The following is a 19,935-nucleotide window of genomic DNA, read 5'->3' as shown; positions in this document are numbered from 1 at the left end:
AACAATATTTCAATGGCTGGGCAGGCTGAGGATGGAATGGCTCTTTTAATGGATCAAAAAGGAGCTTAGCAGAGAGAAAATCTGCTAAATAAAAGCTCCTGAGTCGTTTGAAACAGGTCACGCTACCTAACAACAATTAGAGCGAGCAGTAAATAAGACACTCAGGCAGAATTTGTGTAACAGCACAAAGGACTCCAGAGTAATTAGTTTAGTGGGGAAAGGGATGAAAAAAAAAATGTTTTAAAAAGTGAGAAATTCCCAGCTGTCCTGAGGTCTGTGACAGGAGAGGGATGGGAAGACAGAGCACAGGAGAAAATCAAGATGATGCATTTCAAAGTCAAGAAGACAACCAACAGCACCCTGTGAAATGCTGCCCCAGGTGCCACGAACAGCAAAGCTGCCCTAAACTCTCTCAGGGCCAGGACTTTGTGCCCTGGCTGGGTTCAGAGGGGCTGCACTTTGTCCTCTCCCATTTCTCTCCCAAACCAGGGAGCTGCGATGCAGAAGGACCAGGAATATTGCCTTTAATGGGCTTTGGATCAAGCTCTGACAAATGGCTTAAAAAGAAGCTGTGAAAGGCATGTCTCACCTGCTGAAAGGCTTGCAGGAAACCATTCCTTTTCACAACATTTGAGGCTGTGTGAAGGCTACAGATAATAATTCTTAGCAGCTGCATCACAAGACAAGGTAATTCCAAGTGCTGTGACGAGACAGAAAAGTTTAACTTGTCCGACACGATGCAAGGAGAATATTTGGTCTGCCAGGAAAACTGGACTTCTCTCAATAAGTAAATAAGTGCCTGTCAAAGGCCCAAAAGCACAAGATGTGGAGCAGATCTGATAAATGCAGCACTGTGAAAGAAGGAGGAGAAGGAAAAACTCAGGGCCCAGCTGAGTTCATAAAGCTCCAAGGGATTGCTAAAGCCCAGCCTAACTCTAGGCTGGCATTTCTGATTTACAAAATGCTTAAGTCTTGATGAGAGTCCTGCTTTCTCCTGTGCCCCTGCTTGGTGCTACCTCTGGGTGAGCAGCTCAATCAAACCAAGCTGCTGGGAGCAAAAGAAGAGATGAAAATCCACTTCTGACTCTTCATGCAAAGTTCCTGCACACCAGGCCGAGCTGGGAATACACAGAAATATCATTCCATGTGGAATTGTGGAATGGTTTGGGTTGGAAGGGACCTTAAAGACCATCCAGTTCCACGGGCAGGGTCACCTTCCACTGTCCCAGGTGTCCAGCCTGGCCTTGGGCACTGCCAGGGATCCAGGGGCAGCCACAGCTGCTCTGGGCACCCTGGTTTCGTCACCAGCAATGTTAAATATTTCTTCCTCATTCCTAATCTAACCTGATCCTCTTTCACTTTAAACCCATCAGATATAAATATTGAAATTCCCCTCTGAGTGACTCCATCAGGAGATGAGATGAGCTCCATGTGCAGGGAGGGAAAACAAACAGCTTCCCCAGGATCTGCTGGAGCCAGAGCTCCGTGTGATGTTCAAAAAGAAGAGTTTGCAAAGTTTGTGCAGAAGCCAGAGGCTGTGGGGAAGAGGTGAGAGCTCATTAAAATTGTCACACATACTTTTTAAGTAAAGAACTTGAGAAATCAAGCAGGGATGATAGGTACAGCTTTTAATTAACCAGGCCAAACAAACCATCTCCGAGCGTGTTGTCTCGTGTGAACAAAAGATTGTTGATGGCTATTTGCTTTGATCTTAAGAGCATGAAAGAATAATATGTATTTAACAAGGCTGATGGAAGAAATAAAATCTGAGAAAAGAAAGAGGTGTCAAGTCATTAGATTTAAAAGTGCAGCAGGGGTAGCTTTGTGCAGTGCCTCATTGTTCAGCCAATCTGTTTTTGGGAGAGGGGGATGTTAATTCATGGATATGAAATGCATGGATTCAAACAGCAAAGGGCTTTGAAATCCCCATCAAAATCTTGAGCTGGATCCGTGTAAAACCGGGTGGATTCTGCAGCTTTCAGCACTGCCAGAAGGGCAGCTCTCCCTTCAAGGGTGTAATTCTTTTCCAAATAAAGTAACCCTGGTACTTTGTAAAGATTCCCTCTCCTTGTCTCCTGCCTGCTCTCACATCTGACACCTCCCAGCGTTATTGAAGCCTCATCGTGGCACTGCGCTGATAAAAAGAGAGGAATCTGGATCTGATGAAATCAGAGGCAAAGTAATTTTTATTATCTGAGAAATCCTATTTGAAACCATGTCTGCTCAGCCTCCCTTTGCTGCTCAGGAGCAAACCCCCTCTTTATTTCCAGGCTGTGCAAAGATATATTGTTTATAAATTTCTCCAGACATGCTGCCAGACACTGAGACAATATCTGACTCCTCTAATTTTACCAAGATTGAGGAGCAGAAGAGGCTGCTTTAAAAACTACAAAGGGAAGTGAGTGAGGGGCAGAAAGATGAGCACAACTCCCAAACGAGTCGGAATTAGCAGTGATTTATGCAGATGGAAATGCGAGTAAAGTTTGGCTGAGTGAATGACTTGTCCCTGCTGCTGACAGCCCTGGTATTTTTGAAAAGGTCCCACTGAATCCCATCTGAGATCTGACTGTCTGTATCATATGTTAATGATCTTTGTACCTGTTTATTCTATTCTGAGCATAATTTGTATGCTAATAGTGTTGCCATTTAATAAACTGCGCTTAAAAGATTTTCCTTATCTGCATGCTGATATAAATGAGCTTCAGGGTTGACTGACAATTAACTGGAAATCAAATAAATGTCATTATAATCTTTTAACTATTTGGATCAAAACAAAATGACACAATCCAGCTGAATAGTCTTATTAAAATATTGTAGAAAAGAATATTATTAGAAATTATTTAATGTGACACTAGAACTCTTCCATCCTATTTCTTAAAATTCTCCCCTCTTCCTAAAAATAGAATTATTTTTGCACCAAATCCCTGCAATTGGGACCACAAATATTTATTTATGTAAATATATACAGCCATCTGAACTGAGCTGTACTCCATCATGCAGATTCCAGAGAAAACACAGGATTTTCAGGAGCTGCTACTGCCTTTAACATAAAATAGCAAAAATTGTTTTGCCCTGTCTGTAACACACTCAAGGATTAAATGTGAGGCAGATGTTCCTCAGTGATGGCCAAAGGAAAAAAGTGACAAAAGCACCCAAATGTGCCCAAATGTCTTGTAGTGACACATGCCAGAGCTGGCAACCAGGGAATACTGGGCAACAGCACCTCTGTGTGTATGGGAAAGAGAAGCAGAAAAGGAGCAGAATTGCCAAGTAAAACAGCTGCCAATTTCTTTATCTTCCAAGTTCTGCTGGTTTTATGAAATCTTTGTAACTCTGCTAGATCAGACAAAAGCTCTTCCAGCGCAGGATGGGATGTCCACGCTGCCACTATTCTAATCCCACCATTAATCATCATTTTTATGATCCAGGCACTATCAGGAGCTCTGACTCAGCCCTTCACACAACTAAATTCACTCCAGATGTAAAACTAAGCTTTTAATGTGGGATTTGAGTAGAATTTAACCAGTACAGAAGGGCCTGAATTGCCCTCTGCGTGGGAGTTTCATTCACTTGCAGGAAGCTGCTTCCCTCTCCTTGTCAGAACACGTTTCAGGAGCAGGAGGACAATAAAACCTGCAGGTAACCTCACGGAATTCTGTCCAGACAACAAGCAGCTGACACCAGCATGGCCCTGCTTGGATTTCAGAAACCCTGGAAGAGAATCAGAGACCAAAAACCTCCAAAATAAAATCAGAGAATGCCAGGATGGTTTGGAGTGGAAGGGACCTTAAAGCTCATCCCATCCCACCCCTGCCATGGGCAGGGACACTTTCCCCTACCCCAGGGTGCTCCAAACCCCATCCAGCCAGGTCCATCACCTCTAATTTCTTGTGCCTGCTGGTTGGGCTCCCCCTGGACCTGCAGGAAACCTGGGACAATCCTCCCTGGGCGGGTGAGTTTGAGCCCAGTTTGAGTGACAGTGATGGGGACTGGGTGTGGTTCACTGAAACCCCAGACCCACATCCTTGCTCCAAGCAGCACAGAGCAGAGAAAGTTTCTGTCTTTTTGATGTCACTTGTGTGTGTCCCTTCAGCTTTTCCTTCCCTTTTCCAGAGTTCCCTTTCACTGAAAATTTAAAATTTTTAGCTCTTGTGGAAAAGGAGCAATGCAAGAGCAACATTCCTTTGTCTCCCAAAATCCTAAACCAGAGCTGTTTGTGGCCTCCTACAGATCTTTCACGATAGCCAAGCATTAGGCACTTTTCCACAGTGCCCTCTGTGGACTCTTCCCACTCCAAATGACCCCAGAAATCCAGAAATGCAGAAATCCCTCCCTGGAAGGTTCTTTGCTCATCATGCCTGGAAATTGCCTGGCTGCAGTTGCTGTGCCCACCACGCTGTCCTGTGCAGGGCCAGCAGCTGGGCTCTGATGCTCCTCGTGGATCCCTTCCCACCTGGGACACTCTGTGATTCCTTGTAAATCAATCTCCTTCCATCACCTCCCCAACACACCTTGTTCTCTTCCCTCCAATGTCACGCTTTCTTTGAGAACTCTGGGGATCACAATCTTTGATTTGGCACCTGTGCAGCAAATTCGGTGCATTTTGTTCAAACCTGGGGCATGTTTTCCAAATTTGGTTCAGGTTTTCCAAATTTGGTGCAGGTTTTCCAAATTTGGTGCATATTGTCCAAATTTGGCGCAGGTTTTCCAAATTTGGTTCAGGTTGTCCAAATCTGGTGCATGCTTTCCAAATTTGGAGAATGTTTTCCAAATTTGGTTCAGGTTTTCCAAATCTGGAGCATGTTGTCCAAATCTAGTGCATGCTTTCCAAATTTGGGGCATGCTTTCCAAATTTGGTGAATGTTTTCCAAATTTGGTGCAGGTTTTCCCAATCTGGAGCATGTTGTCCAAATCTGGTGCATGCTTTCCAAATTTGGTGCATATTTTCCATCCCACACTGGCATTTTTGGTGCTGCAGCAATACCATCAGCAGCATGGCAGCACAACTTGGACTGGAGGAGAAGCACAGAAGGTAGAATTCTCTCATTACTTTTTTTTTCCTGCAGACTCCTAATTAAGAACCTTGATTCCCAGCCTGCTCAGTGGAAAAAAAAATCCAATGAGATTGTCTGGCTTTGGATGGAATCCTGAATATCCATCAGAAAATGGAGCAGGGACAGGACAGGGGCTGGAAGGGGGAGAGGGCACAGCACTGACACTCACTGGGGGTTGGATTATTGCAATTCCATGTGACAGGGAAGAGCAACAGATTTCCTGGGACATCCCAGCATGCAGGACAGCCCCTTGGAAAGGCTCCCCTTAACAAGGCTGTCATGACTTGAGTGGGAACAATTTCAAATTGCATTAGAGAGGTGCCCTGCAGAGGGGAGTTGTAATAAATCCTCTTTTTCACGTGAGAACATCTGCTTCATTTACTTCCTCCGTGCTCCCATTACCTGCTGTGCTAAACACTGGCACTGAGCACTCTGCAGTGCAGGGTGAAATTAGGTTTGTTGGCTTGTTCCCTTGTGAAACTCTCCAAGAAGAGAGAAAAGAAAGGAAAAACCTTTTTCTCCTGTCTTCCCCTGCACCAATATCCTCTGGCTGCTGCCTGGGTCAGGTAGCAATGGGGGTCCTCTCCTGCCTCCTCGTTACTCTGCAGTGCCTTGACTTCAAATGGAAACAGAACAGAGGGAGAAGAAAGGGGAGAAACAAAGAAAAATAAGATAAAGAAGGAAAAATAAAGTATTTCTTTTTTTCTTTCCATCATCTGAGCTCGTTCTTCCTTCTCCTTATCTCCCTCCTCTTCTTTCAGTCAAATTTTTCATTCCCCTGCCTTCACTCTCAGTGTGGGGAGCAAGAATAAAATAACCAGAAAGATGGAGAAGAAGGAAAGACTGGAGGCACTTCAGGAGAGTTTGGGGTGTTTTCTGACAAGCCTTTGGTTGTAAAACTTCTGCCAAAATCAGCAGTTCTGGTGATTCCTGTGGCTGCTGCCATGTGTGATGCTCCTCCCAGATCCAGTGGCACTGGAAAATGCCTACAACCAGCACCAAGACCAGACAAACCCCAAAACCAGGCAAACTTCCCTGCTGAGAGCAAATAAATCCTCGGTAAATACACTGGAACTGCCTCTCTCAGTTCTCTGCAATTCCCTTCTCTTTTCTGTCTGAAACCAGGACCACCGTGGTGCCAGCACCGGATATTTTTAGCTAGAAAATGCTTCCTGCAGCTCTCAGCATTCCCTGGGGAATGGTGTGAGGGTGGGGTTTGTCTGGTTAGCACCACATGTGCTGTGACACTGGGGTTCCAGAGATAAAAACCACCTCCAAACAGCAACCCCAGGTTTTGTGGGAGTTTTCATGTCTTAAAGAGTGACTTCAGCCCAAACCCTGGAAGCAGGCAGGTAAATCTGTGCTTTTGATTCCTGTCAATCTGTTTGTAAGCAAGGAATGGAGCTGAAGAGATTCATCAAATTTAGCAGAGGTGGAATCAATCCCATTGGTTCTCCAGGCAAAAGTGGGAATTCATCAACAGATAAGCTTAATTTGTATTCGTGTTGACTTTCAGCAGTGGTGCCTGAGATAGCTGGAATTGCTCTGATTGCTGATGCCCACACTTCAAGTGCTCTATTTAAATACTAAAATAGGAAATGAACTTCCTTACAAGCACACAGGCACTGATAAGATAGAAGGGTTAAGGCATCTCATCAAAGCTATGCAAAACTCCTCGTGGTGGAAAAGCAAGGAGGATAAAAGCAGAGACACACTTAATCCAGGCTTCAAAAACCAGACTTTAAAAATAAAATAATAGTAAAATTAATATCCCAGTGCTAGTCACCCAACTGCATTGCTGTGGAAAGCTGGGAATAGAACAGTAAGTTCTGGAATATCATAAGAAAAATAGATTTTATATGGAACTTGGTAGCTGCATGCAAATATCTGGGGTATTTTATGTGCAAGCAGCAGGTGAGGAAAGCAGGGTGGTTTGTGGCACTAAGCAGCCTGGCTCCTCTTTGCCTGTGCCACTCATCTGCTTTGACTTCAAGGCAGTTGTGGGCTTTTTCAGACACTGTGGATGGATTTCATTCCCTCAGCTTTGCTCATCTAAGTTTGGTGTCTCATTTGAGAGGGAGGCACCTGCCAAGAACAAGTAAATAACTCCCTTAGGCTGCATATTGACTTCAGCTAAAGAATAGTCAAGTGCCATCAATCTCCTCCTTTGTTAGCAGACTAGTGCAAATTTTAGAATTTTCCATCCATTTGGTCCTGATTCCTCCCCAAGCAGATTTTTTTATTTATTTTTAAGGATAATGGATATTCTGAAGCTAAACCAACAGCATTGACATTCTGGTAATTGAAATGTTTCCCTGAAGTTTGCTGAACTGTCCTGACACATTTCTGCTCAAATTGGCTGGAGCTGAAACGCTGTTTCACAGACAAAGCATTTTGTGTTTGATCAGGGCATTGAGTGAGGACTTCTCCTGTTCACCAATAATCACTGCAGAAGATGAGCTGGGAGGGACCCACAAGGATCAGAATCCAACCCCAAAATCCCACCCTGGGCATCCCTGGGAGGGTTTTCCAAACCCTCCTGGAGCTGTGGCAGCCTCGGGGCTGTGCCCATTCCCTGGGCAGTGCCAGCACCCTCTGGAGGAAGAACCTTTCCCAAAAATCCGACCCAAACCTGCCCTAACACAGCTCCAGCCATTCCCTGTCCCAGGGAACAGAAGTTGGAGCTGCCCCTAAGGAGGAGCTGCAGACTTTTTAACTCCTTGTTTGTCTAATTCCATCCACAGACACAAAACAATCCTTTACCCAAATAACAAACAACAAAAAAAGTGTGAATGTGTTAAAATGCTGCTGGGTTTGGAATCTGGCTGTGAGCAGTGGAGGAGCAGAAGGAAATCACAAGCAAGGGGTGGCCCAGAGGGTGGTGGGACAACAGATCCTGAGCAAACCTGCTGGGTCCTGGCTGCTCCCCTGGCAGCAGGAGGGGCTCCAAGGGGCAGCTCCAGGAACTCAGCAATTCCCAGATCCTCTCCAGGAACTCAGCAATTCCCAGATACTTTCCAGGAACTCAGCAATTCCCAGATCCTCTCCAGGAACTCAGCAATTCCCAGAAATTCTCCAGGAACTCAGCAATTCCCAGATCCTCTCCATTAACTCAGCAATTCCCAGAGACTCTCCAGGAACTCAGCAATTCCCAGAGACTCTCCAGGAACTCAGCAATTCCCAGATACTCTCCAGGAACTCAGCAATTCCCAGATACTCTCCAGGAACTCAGCAATTCCCAGATACTCTCTAGGAACTCAGCAATTCCCAGATCCTCTCCAGGAACTCAGCAATTCCCAGATACTTTCCAGGAACTCAGCAATTCCCAGATCCTCTCCAGGAACTCAGCAATTCCCAGATACTTTGCAGGAACTCAGCAATTCCCAGATAATTCCCCACACATCACATCATCTCCTCTGCTCACTGTCCACAGTGCTGATGCAATGCACCTTCCCACCTCATTGTTTTCCCACGTGTCCCCTGAGGAATGGCAATAACCTGATTGTAAAACACCACAACCAAGAGTGCCACAGGACACAGAATTCACCAGCTGTATTTATGGCAGAGGATGCATTCCCATCCTTCCCAGAGCTGGGACTGGGCTGGGTCCTACAAGCAAGACTTGGAGCCAACGAGTATCGAGCATATTTTATGATCTCTAAATGCACTTCTTGCCAGGGTCCCCAAAAACAATTTAAATTACGAATATTTGCTTATTACTGATTATTAATGCATGGAAAGTGCTGTATATGACTAATGCATTCTTCCAGCCTCCCTCATTTCTCAGTTTTCCCTCAGCTCTCCTCATTGAAATTCCGAGTGAAGTGAATCCCATATGTTTCCATGCAGGGCTTGGGGATGCTCAGCCCAGGCTGGGGGAATAGCACCTCTCTCTGGCAAAGCAAAACCAGGCCCAGTTCCCTTCCATTAAAATGCTTCCATCAAAAGGAATTTTTGTAAAATAAGTTTTCCATGAGAATCCCAAATCTGAATTCACTGAAGGCACAAAGACTGACGTTTGTGATGAGATCGGTGTCTAGACTTGAAAATTTGTTTTTATTTAATATATGAATTGCTCCTTTCTTCTCTTCTGTTCCCTCAGTTGGATAGGAGGGGATAGAAGCGAGGAGAGAGATGAAGAAAACTCCTGTTGCATGCACTGAGGATGTGACACACATGAAAATAGCTGAAATCTGTGTCAGCCTCCACGGGAAGGGAGCACAAAGTTTGGTTTTTGTTGTGTTTCCTCGCTACACTGAGCTCAAACCCCCAGCACACGCCAGGAAAAGTTCTTTATTCCACAAAGGCCAAAGAGCTGTCCCCTGCAGAAATGGCATTGCTCCCCAAACCCCATTTCTGCTGGTTTTGACCCAAAGGAGGAGGATAATTGCCCAGGTGAGCACCTGAAGCTGAACTGGTGGGTATCACATGAGGAGGGAGCAGGGAAAAGCAGCCAGGAGGAGCCAGCTGTGGGATTTCCTTTGGATTCCTGCAGCTGATAGCCTGGAATTCCCTCTCCCAGCTGCCAGCACCATGGATAAATCCCATTACTCAGGGCCTGAGCCCTGCCAGTAAGGGTGAAATGGAGTTATTGCTGAAAACTTGGAAGGGAAACTCAATGGAGAGGGCTGGGAACAATAAACAGATCTGGTGCAGGCTTTATTTCACCATCTAACATTAAAAAAAAATTATTTTGGCGTTTTCTGCAGGATTTACATGCGTGCTTCAAGTGCAATGAAGTGTTTTACAGAAATGAGAGCAGACAAGCTGCTGAAGAGCTGAGCAGTGGTGGGTCTGAGCCACAGAAAGGATGGGAAAGACAAGTGGGGCTGGAGAAACCTCTGCCCTGATGAGGGGACTGAAGGCTGAGGACCCTCACTGCTGAACCCCAGCAAGAAATGCAGAAAATTACCCTTCAAAAAATTCTAGGATATTTTTCAGAGAGCAGGGGCTCAAATACTGCAGCTTTGTAAACTTGAAAATGACCTCAAGAACTCAGAAGAAATCTAATTAAAAATATTTAACAGTGGATCTATTAATATGGAAAATCTAATAATTAGTGCTCCTCTTTAGCACACTTCTCTTTACACACTTACAAACTGAATTTAATGTAATCTCCTGTGATATCAAGAGTTCAGCTGATCAGGGAGAGCGGTTACCAGGTATTCAGGACTATCAGGAATAAACTATTATCAGGAGTGAAAGGAAAAAGATGAAAATGAGGGAATATTCTTCCCACTTTGGGTGGAATAAGTCTGGTTTCATGATTTCTTTAACAAAAGATTAAATTTGTCTAAATAATTTAAAAGCAGCTGCATGATCTGACTTATTTAAGAATGAGCCCATCACAGCACTGGGAGGGATTGGTTTTTCCTTTTTTTAGCAACTATAACCCTACCAAATATTTTAAAAAAGGCCAATAAAAGAGCCCATAAAGGTTATAATTGCAGCACGATGAAATGGGAGCAGAAATAGGCTTTGTCAGGGTTTAATCATATCTGTGGAGAAAGGCAGACCATGTTCCCTCTCTTTTTATGTGTAATTCCAGCACTTTAATTAGCCATGTACTTTACAGCCACACAAACACTTATTTCATTTTGTTCTCTGTCAGGGAGATCTCTGGACTAACACTGCACTGCTGATTTATTTCCCATCCTTTTTAAACCACGACATTAGCCAGTTTGTCACTTAATAATCAAACAGCCTCATAAATTCCACTTTGCACCAGTGGCCACACTGGCAATAATGTGCATGCAGAGAGCTTAAACTCTGTCTCCCTTGTAAATCCTGCTCCTGTTATTTGCTCCTGCCCAGCAGCAGGAGCCTTTTGGGATACTCAGAAATTACAGTGTGCTCAGAATTATTGTTAGTAAATTAATACAGGAGCACAAGTAAATACTGTACGGAGTGTGTAAATATTTCTTTTATCAGTAAATCAGGTGGGGAATATCAGAGTAGTGGGACCTCAAGATCCAGGCTTAGTTCAGCCTCTGGAATAGGCAATACAATCAAAATACAATCAGAAGACAAATAAAGATTTGATTAAACACTGGTTAGAAAAGTGTTTTTCATTGTGAGTGGTTAAAATGAAAATAAAATGGCCACTACTAAATGGGGGAAAAGCCACTGGAAAGTTCTTTATGGCCATGGGATGGATTGCTCACCCAAATTTCTCTGTTCCACTGACAGCACCTATGTAAAATTCTCCCATTTGCACCTTCTTTCATAAATACTCCTGTGGTTTATCTCTATTGTACATTCCTGCAGCGTGGCATTGGGAAACAATTCTGTGTGTCACGGTTTGGGATAATGTTTTAGAGAATTATCATCATTTTAAGTCTGATGTGACCCAAAGTAACCTCGTTGAGCAAGTGGTCCTGTGTGAAAATCTGGTGCTCAGTTGCCAGAGCTTCATGAATTACTGATTATAGATTTCAAAGGCTGACAACAGAAGGTGACAAGAGAGGGTTGCTGTTATATTTGTGAACTGAAAGAGATGCTGAGAAGGACTCTCAGACATTCTCAGCACTTCTGAAGACACTGCTGCCCATTTCATCCATCTGTCTCCATTTGTGTATGGAAATATCCTCAGGCCTGTATGTTGCACACAATATCCCTCATTTCTGCCAGTAAGATTTTAATATTCCCCCATTTAACTGCCATTAGTGTGGAATTATAGAATTATGGAGAAGCCTGAGCTGCAAGGGACCCAGAGGGATCATGGAGTCCAACTCTATGGGGATTGTCCCCCCCAGCAATGCCCCCCTGTGCTACCAGTTTCTCTGGGTCTGGACTGAAGGCACTTGAGGTGGTATTTCATGTTCAGACTCAAGTGTTTGTTATTTCTTATCAGAAACTATGAGTTCAGCAGCTTTTCATTAGAAGGCACAAAATGGCCAACAATCTTTCGTTACAAGGTCTTTTAAGACTAAACTTTCTAATTAAGAGCTGACACCTGGATTATTTTCCCTTTTAACCCAATATCTGATCCCACAGAGCTGCAATGGGGACTTTTCTGCCCAGTTACAAAATGCCACCCAAACCCATGGAGAAGGAGAAAGAAGAAGGTGGAGAAGAAATGCAGGACCACACCCTGTGCCCTCCATCTTGCTGCCATCCACAACACACTAAAAATCCCAAAACCTCAATTTCTCACCCAGTGACACACCTACACTGCTCTCCATAATCTATTTCACACTTTTGTCGGTTCCAGTCTATCTTGAACTCTGGGAAACTTTCTCCATGAGTGAGGGTCACAGTCAGGGCACCCCAAATCAGACAGGGAAATATTCCCAGTGCCCTGGGCTTCCACACTGTGCCTGAGGGCATTGAAATACAATAATGGAGATGCCTGCAGGCAGCTCAGCAATCAGGAATTGTTCCTCACCAAAGCCCACCTGACCCAGAGCAGTTGGCACGGGTGGGTCACTGGGCCAGCAGCTCAGTCCTGCCTGAACAGGAGGGACAGGCCAGGGGACCAGGGTTATTGCACAGCCTGTGCAGCTGGACAGCAATCCTGCCCCAGCCTGGGGGCACATCCCTCCTCCCTGGCTGCCTCCTGGTGAAGCTGATTCCCTCCAGCCCGTGGCTGGCCATGGATTAAGGGATGCTGAGCACAGACGTTTGGATCCCGCGATTGTTGCCCGCGGGGATGCACTACTGCTCTGAGCTCACCCACAGAGCTCCAGAGCCACCCCAAAGACAAAGAGGCCCCTGGCATTCCCATCAACGAGCTGCCAAAAGCAATCCCGAGCCAGCTGGGCTTCAATCAGCTCTAAATGATGTCAAAACTGAGAAGATTCAGCGGCCCAGTCGCTGGTTGCTGTCCGTACCTTTTGTTCTGGCGCAGAACCTCCGAGCCCCTTCTCCAGGAAACAGCAGCTCTGGGAGAAGCACTGGGTTTACAACTGATTGTAACTTCCCCTCCAACCTGAACAACAGACAGCTTCTTCACGGGGTTTCTGGAAAAATCCGGGGCTGCAGCTAAAAGGAGAGAAGGAAGAAGGTGTTACTAAATGAACGTGCCAAATTCTTCTGTTTGAGCTCAGCCAGAAAACTCAATTATTGTTTTGGTTTTTATATTTCTGCAAAAGTAAATCTAAATCTAACATTAAAAATGCATCTAAGCGCCAAAGAATTCTAATTCTGTTTCTGAAGCTGTCTACCTGGAACTGTGTGCTCTGACAAACTTCCCTGTGGAAATCTGGAGACTGGGAGAACTGGTCTATCCATGATGGAAGATGAGATTCCTGAGCAGATCAAACCTCACAGTCCTGATCCAGCCACATATATTGATCTGCAGAGAGTATTCTGTCACAAGCACAGCTCTACTCTGCCTTTCTTTTCAGAGACCTACTCTGTTTTCTGAAAATATGTTTATTTTTCCAGCAGCTTATGTGAAAATTCACTCTTGAGAAAACACAAGACATTGGGTGCTCCTGAAGGCTGTGTTTTACCAGCTTCACTGATATTTGGCTGTTGAGCAAACTTTACATTTTGAAGTCTAGAACAGAATGCTTTCACAATATATGAGCAAGTTCCATTCGTGTTCATCTCCGGTTGTTATTAATGAGATTCCTTGTTCCATGTTTCTTGTTTATGTCCATATTTGCCATATGCTCTTTGTTTATAGCTAAAACTATTTCCCCTGCTTTCTGAAATAACTTTAAAAACCTGCAGAATAACCATTAATAACTCAAACTAAGCGAGAAACAACATTCATTAAACCGGTGTATATGTGATAATAAAAAACCCCACACATGGATTAGATTCTTTCCCCAAACAAACGATGAAATTAAACTAAAAAAACCCCACATTTCCATGTGGGTGAAAAGCAAAGAAATATCAGGTTTGAACTGCCAGGTTTCATCTCCTCTTTTCTTAAATTCAAATTTTTTTCAGCAAGTGTCCTTTGTACTGGTACCTGCACATTTTAGTGACATTTACTCACCGATCACCCTCAGCTCAGCATTGGCATAAATGGTGTCATATTTATTTTCTGCCACGCACTGATACAGGCCTGAGTCTGACAGATTCAGCATGGGGATGAGGAGAGTCCCATTTTCTATTTGAATTCTTTCCTGATAAGAGAAAAACAAGGAAAAACATTGACAGAGCCAGTGAGCGAACAAATGAAAGGTTTTTAGTATCTCACTGATGCACCTGATCAGGATTCAGAAGCAGAAATGTTGTTTTCTTGGGAGCAATGAGGATGGGTACATCAGAAATGGGATGTGCACCTCCCTGTGTGGTGGTGGTTGTATTTCCAGCCCTCTGAGCTCTTCCAGCTGTTCAGGAAATCCAGGCACACGTTGCAGCAGTGGGTTTGTCCAGGTTTTCCACGTGTTTCCTTGCACTGCTGAGCTGGGAATCTGTCATTATCCTTCTCCACAAAGGTGGCACAGAAGGAGCTCCCTGTAGGGATGCTCCACACTGGGAGCCTGGAGCATCTTCCACCTGCATCCTGAGAGGCAGCACCTCATCCCTGGCTGGTGGGACCTCATTCCATCATCCCATCAGATAAATCTGATGGTGGTAATCCCAAGTGATCAGAAAAGCTCGGCAGGAGACAGAGGTGCTCCAATGACAGGAACATTTTGAGCATCATCACACCCTGAGTTGCAGAAAAATGAGCCACTGGAAAAGCTCCACTGAAAGCCAACACTTCAATTCCACTTGGAAAGCCCCAGGCAGCTGCTCAGAGCACAGGGAGAGCATGTGCCTCCTCCAGGCCTGGATTTCTACACACACCAACTTCAGCAATTCTGCTGAAATAGAGGCAGCTGCACAGTGGGTATATTTGGACCAGAGCTTGGAATTTGGTGTATTAAAAGAAGTTTTACTTGCTCTGCTTTGAAAAACAGAAAAAAAAGCCTGTTTCATGCTGCAATCATAACTTAAAGCTAAATATCTTGTGATTTTACAATTACTACCCTCTGGAGACAATAATAGCTGTACTGCAAAGTGGAGCACTGAGGAGGAGAAAAAAAAAAACATTCCCCCAAACAGATGAGTTTGGAAGATACCCAGGGGGAATATAAATCCCATCACCAAGTGCAAGCTGGAACAGCAGATATCACGAGGAGGATGCTGCTTCTCATTTAGCCTGGCTCTCCTGTCTCTGGAGCAGGAATGGAGGAGTCTGGAGTGCACAGTTTGGGGATGCACTCCAGTGTTTGGTGAACAGCCACAAGCCCCTCAAATGGATTTGTCAAGTGCTGAACATCTATCACAGAATCCTAGAATGGGTTGGGTTGGAGGGATCTCAAAGCTTCCACCCCTGCCATGGCAGGGACACCTTCCACTGTCCCAGGTGCTCCAGCCCCAGTGTCCAGCCTGGCCCTGGGCACTGCCAGGGATCCAGGGGCAGCCCCAGCTGCTCTGGGCACCTGTGCCAGGGCCTCAGAGCCCCCACAGGGAAGAGTTTCTCCACAATATTCCATCTAAACCCCCTCTTTGCCAGTGTGAACTCATTCCCCAGGTCCTGGTTCTCCATCCCTTATAAATTGTCTCCATGTTTCTTGCAGCTCTTTCAGGTCCTGAGCTCAGCCCAAAGCTTCTCCTGTGCAGTGAGCAATGCCAGCTGTGCCAGCCTTTCCTCCCAGCAGAGCTGCTCCAGCCCTGGGATCATCCTGGAGCCTCCCTGGGCTCTCTGCAGCAGCTCCAGCTCCTCCAGGGCTGGGGCAGGGCTGGGGCAGCTCTGCAGATGGGCTCTCACCTGGCAGGGGCAGGATCCCCCCTTTCCTTTCCTGCTGGGACCAGCCCAGGGCTCGGGGGGTTCTGGGGTCAGCACACACATCCAGGACATGTTTTCCAACACCCCAGCTTTTCCTTGGAGGTCTCCCAACCCTGAACTGACCCAGCCCAAGCTTGTTTAGCTTGGAAATGTGATGAGAGCACAGCCTGGGGCTGCAAGGCTGGTGTGTGGCAGACTAATTAACAACATTACATTACTTAGCCTCTGATAATTTTTTCCGAGGCTCTCGCTACAGATATCTTTTGCATACTTAGTTTTACCTCCGGGCTGTTTGCTATCCTCTCAATGCATTCTATTTTTACAAACATCCTTTGAATACAAAACCCCCTCTCTGAAGCAAGGCTCGAGCTCCATCCTCATCCCAAATTCCCCACCGTTCTCTGCCGGCCCTTTTGAGCCGTGCAGACAAAGGGAAGAATAAAGCACACCGTGTACAGGAGCAGGGAGAATGCTGGGGTGAGCAGCCAGGTGGTCAGGCAGAGAGCTCTGACAAAGAGGAGACAATCAGAATCAGCCCCAGGGTGAAAAGCATCTGGATGTTATTCTTCCTGGGAGAATTCCGACACGCGGGGCGCTGCGACAAACTGAATATTTTATTACATCTCCCTTGTACTTTCCCCTCCAAAGTGTCCATTCTGTCCATTGAGCAATAACATCCAGCACTTTGTTGCCTGAAGAATTGCATTTACAGCCCGCTGTAAGTACTGTGGAAATGCTGGTTGAAAATGTGTCTGTGAGCGTTTCATTCCTCTTTATTGAAACGCTGCAATTGAGGAGTGACAGACTCTAAATATTGCTGCCTTCAAAGAGAGAGAAACAAGATAATCTCACTCAGAAAAAGGTGACAATGACTACAATGAGCAGGTTCACAAAAATTGCAGTCCAGGTAAATTCTGGCTATTTTCCCCAGATTCAGGTTGGGTCTGTTTAGGACTGATCCAGCAGAAAATTATATGGAAGATTGGACCTCACTCCAACGACTTAAAATAAGTACAACTAAATCAAATAAATGCTGGTTCTGCAGCCCAGCAGGTGCTAATTTAGCCCATATGTTCTGGAAATCCTCCTGTAGGTGCTCTTGCTAGGCAGGAATTAATCACAGAGTTGTTTTTTTTTTTTCCATCCAAGTGAAAATGCCTTGCAGATGAGCCATGGGTGCTCCATAAAAATAAATAAAATTAAATTTAAAAAAAAACACCAAAAAAAGGGAAACTTGGCCTCAGCAGAATGCAAAGAGCTTCTTTTGCAGAAGTTCTCCATGAGGGTGCCACCAGCTGGGGGATGGATGGAGCCTGGCCTCCCCAGGAATGCAGGGGTTGTGCCTGGAAGCTGGGCTCTCACAGACCTGGCTGGTGAGGGATTCTCAAGTGTTTGAGCTCCAAACTTCCCCTCTCCTCCTGCTCTCCTCCCTCCCTTCCCACTTGGTCCTTTTCAGTGACATTTTGCACTTATCCAGCTTTCCCTTTCACCTTTATGTGGCTTTCTTTGGATTATCCTGCTACAAAGCACAGAAAATATTACCCTCAAGATCAGCTGATTTTCAGAGCTGACTGATTAATTAAGGTAAAGGATTAACTCAGCAGGAGAGCAGCACTCTGCACGAGACCAAATGTCCACCCTGCTACTGATTTGGAACAGAAACAGAAGAAAAGTGCAATTCAGTGCTGAGCATTTTGCAATTCCAGCTCTGGAATCCTCTTCCAGTCCTTTGGCATCCGACCAGTTCCCCAAACTGCAGATTACGTCTACAAATGTTTTTAGTGATTCTTTCACCAATTATAATTCATATTTTTAAGCCTTTCTATACCTACAGCCATATCTTGTAGCAATTAGATAATTTGTGTGAAGAAATTGGTGTTTCTCTCTCTCTAAGCTGCAATTTCATACATTTCCAATAAGGATGAAGTCCAAGAATTGAGGCTCTGTGTTGCAAGGAGTTTGGGCTATTATATTTACTTTGATAAATTAATATTTACCTATTTTTTGGAAACGTAATTAATATATTGTGAAATTAATATAATGACTGAATAATGAAACAAACAAATAAACAAATGAAAAGATGAGGAAGAAATCAAAGGAGACAGGAATCTTACCTCTGACATGAGGGGCTGGCCATTTTTTAACCAGCTGTAGGAAGGGCTGGGTTTTCCTCTTGCCTTACATTCCCAAAATAAACTATCATAGAGAGACAGAAAGGCATTTTGGATTTTTTTATCCCATTCAGGGGGTGCTGAAAAGAATATGCAAAGCATTTTAAGCAGGAGAAAAGGTATGCTGCCATTAATTAATGGACTGAGCAGGGCTAATTAATATCTGTTCAACACACTTTTATTATAGTGCAAGTATAGAATTCTGTACAACAATTCCCAGGCATTACACTTTGGGGCAAGCTTGGGAAAATTTTAGAAATCAAGTGGTTCATGGGTATGGAGTTTGGTTGAGATTTTATCAATTTTTATGGCCAAAATGTGCAGAAATGGTGATTTTTGATGCCAAAAATCAGGAAAGCACCAAGACACGTCATTTCTGCTAAGTCTTCCTCTGTAGGAATTGGCTGAGGTGTAAAGGAACTTGCAGGAATCACCCAGGAGCTCTGTAAACAACTGAGCCTCAAGGGCTGAGCTGAGCAGGAGCTGCCTTGGGAAGGCTGACATTGAGAGCTGTTGGCAGGTTAGGGGTGAGACCTGGGGAGAATAAATAACAATAATAACCCTCACCCATGGCAGGGACACCTCCCACTGTCCCAGGCTGCTCCCAGCCCCAGTGCCCAACCTGGCCTTGAACATTTCCAGGGATCCAGGGGCAGCCACAGCTGCTCTGGGAATTCCATCCCAGGCCATCCCTATGTTCACAGGGAATGATTTCCCCCAAAATCCCATCCATCCCTGCCCTCTGGCAGTGGGAGCCATTCCTGGGTCCTGTCCCTCCATCCCTGGTCCCCAGTCCCAACTCCAGCTCTCCTGGAACCCCTTCAGGGGCCCAAAGATCCTTTAAGGACAGAGTTCTTAAAGCCTAAAAGCATTCTAATTACATTTAATTTGTACTGCTCTCAGGAGGGATCACATAAAAAGCAGTGTCCAGGAAAGAATCTCCATTTTTTGGAGACAGCCTTCCTCCAGAGGAAAACCCCCAGAGAACAGAAAAGGAGCAAGAGGAAATCAATTACAGAGATAATTCACCAGCACACTCCTAATATGACAAAAAAACCTCATGCCAAGGCTTCGTGAGTGCTGTTTATACATTGCTCCATGAACAGCTATTAATTAATGTACAAAGCACAGTTAATAAGCACATTGTTTTAGATTGAATTAGCTGATCATAATTTTATAATTGCCTGTGCTGTTATCAATCACGGCCAGGTAATCTACTGAACTTCATTTTAATGGAACTGCTTGATAGACATGGTGAAAAAAATTAGTGAGCAACGAGAGCAAAATCTACCCCCTGAAAGCAGGGAAATAATGAAATATTTAAACCAGCAGCAAACTGTTCTATTCCTGGCATATATCTTGATATTAGCCATGGCTGCAGGAGCCTGGTAGCTTATCAGCAAAGCCTGCATCTCTTCATTAGAAGAGATTTACTTTAAAAAAAAGGAAAATACTTGCCACAGTCTTCTCAACAGATGTTAACTGGAGGCTCAGTCTCGCTTGCTGTGATTTTTTTTTTTCCTCCTTGCTGTTATGTTTCATTTTCTTTTTTTTTTCTTTTTGCTTTCTCCTTTGAAAGATTTATGAGGTAAAGAAAAGATCTCTCCTCTTATTCCTGTCCAAATGTGTTGCTTTCCCTGGGTGTGAAGGGTTCCATAAAGAGCCATCATTCACCCTGGCCATGAGGGACCATCCCGTGGGACTGGGACTGCAGGGAGCCCATGCCCACAGCAAGGCACAGGGAAAGGGAGAACATTCCCAGATTATTCTCCACTTTTATCCAGCTGGAAGGAGAGGGAGGAATGGGATGAGTTCCCTCTGCTTTGTCCTCATGTGTTTATGGGACGGCAGGAGGTGAAATCACCTTCACTGCCACAGAGCAAATCCTTCCCTGCCCTGCATCGCTGCTGGACACTGATCCCTGTCACTGTGATATTTATGAAAAATCCCTTTGCCAGGATTTCTTCTCTTGGGA

General features: G+C 44.9%; 1 protein-coding gene across 1 annotated transcript in view; it reads right to left on the bottom strand.

Moving 5' to 3' along the window:
- CNTN6 (contactin 6) overlaps positions 1-19,935 on the bottom strand; it is a gene marked incomplete at both ends in the record, with an annotated part of 102,338 nt that overhangs the window by 20,721 nt on the left and 61,682 nt on the right. Inside the window, 3 exons of the mRNA XM_084214181.1 lie at positions 12,887-13,037; positions 14,005-14,134; positions 17,904-18,040. Of these exons, the coding sequence (XP_084070307.1) occupies positions 12,887-13,037; positions 14,005-14,134; positions 17,904-18,040 (418 nt within the window). The remainder of the gene's footprint in view (positions 1-12,886; positions 13,038-14,004; positions 14,135-17,903; positions 18,041-19,935) is intronic.

Source organism: Fringilla coelebs (genome assembly GCF_963513975.1).
Source record: "Fringilla coelebs genome assembly, chromosome: 13".
NCBI lineage: Eukaryota > Metazoa > Chordata > Aves > Passeriformes > Fringillidae > Fringilla > Fringilla coelebs.
This window is presented reverse-complemented; position numbering and strand designations above follow the sequence as displayed.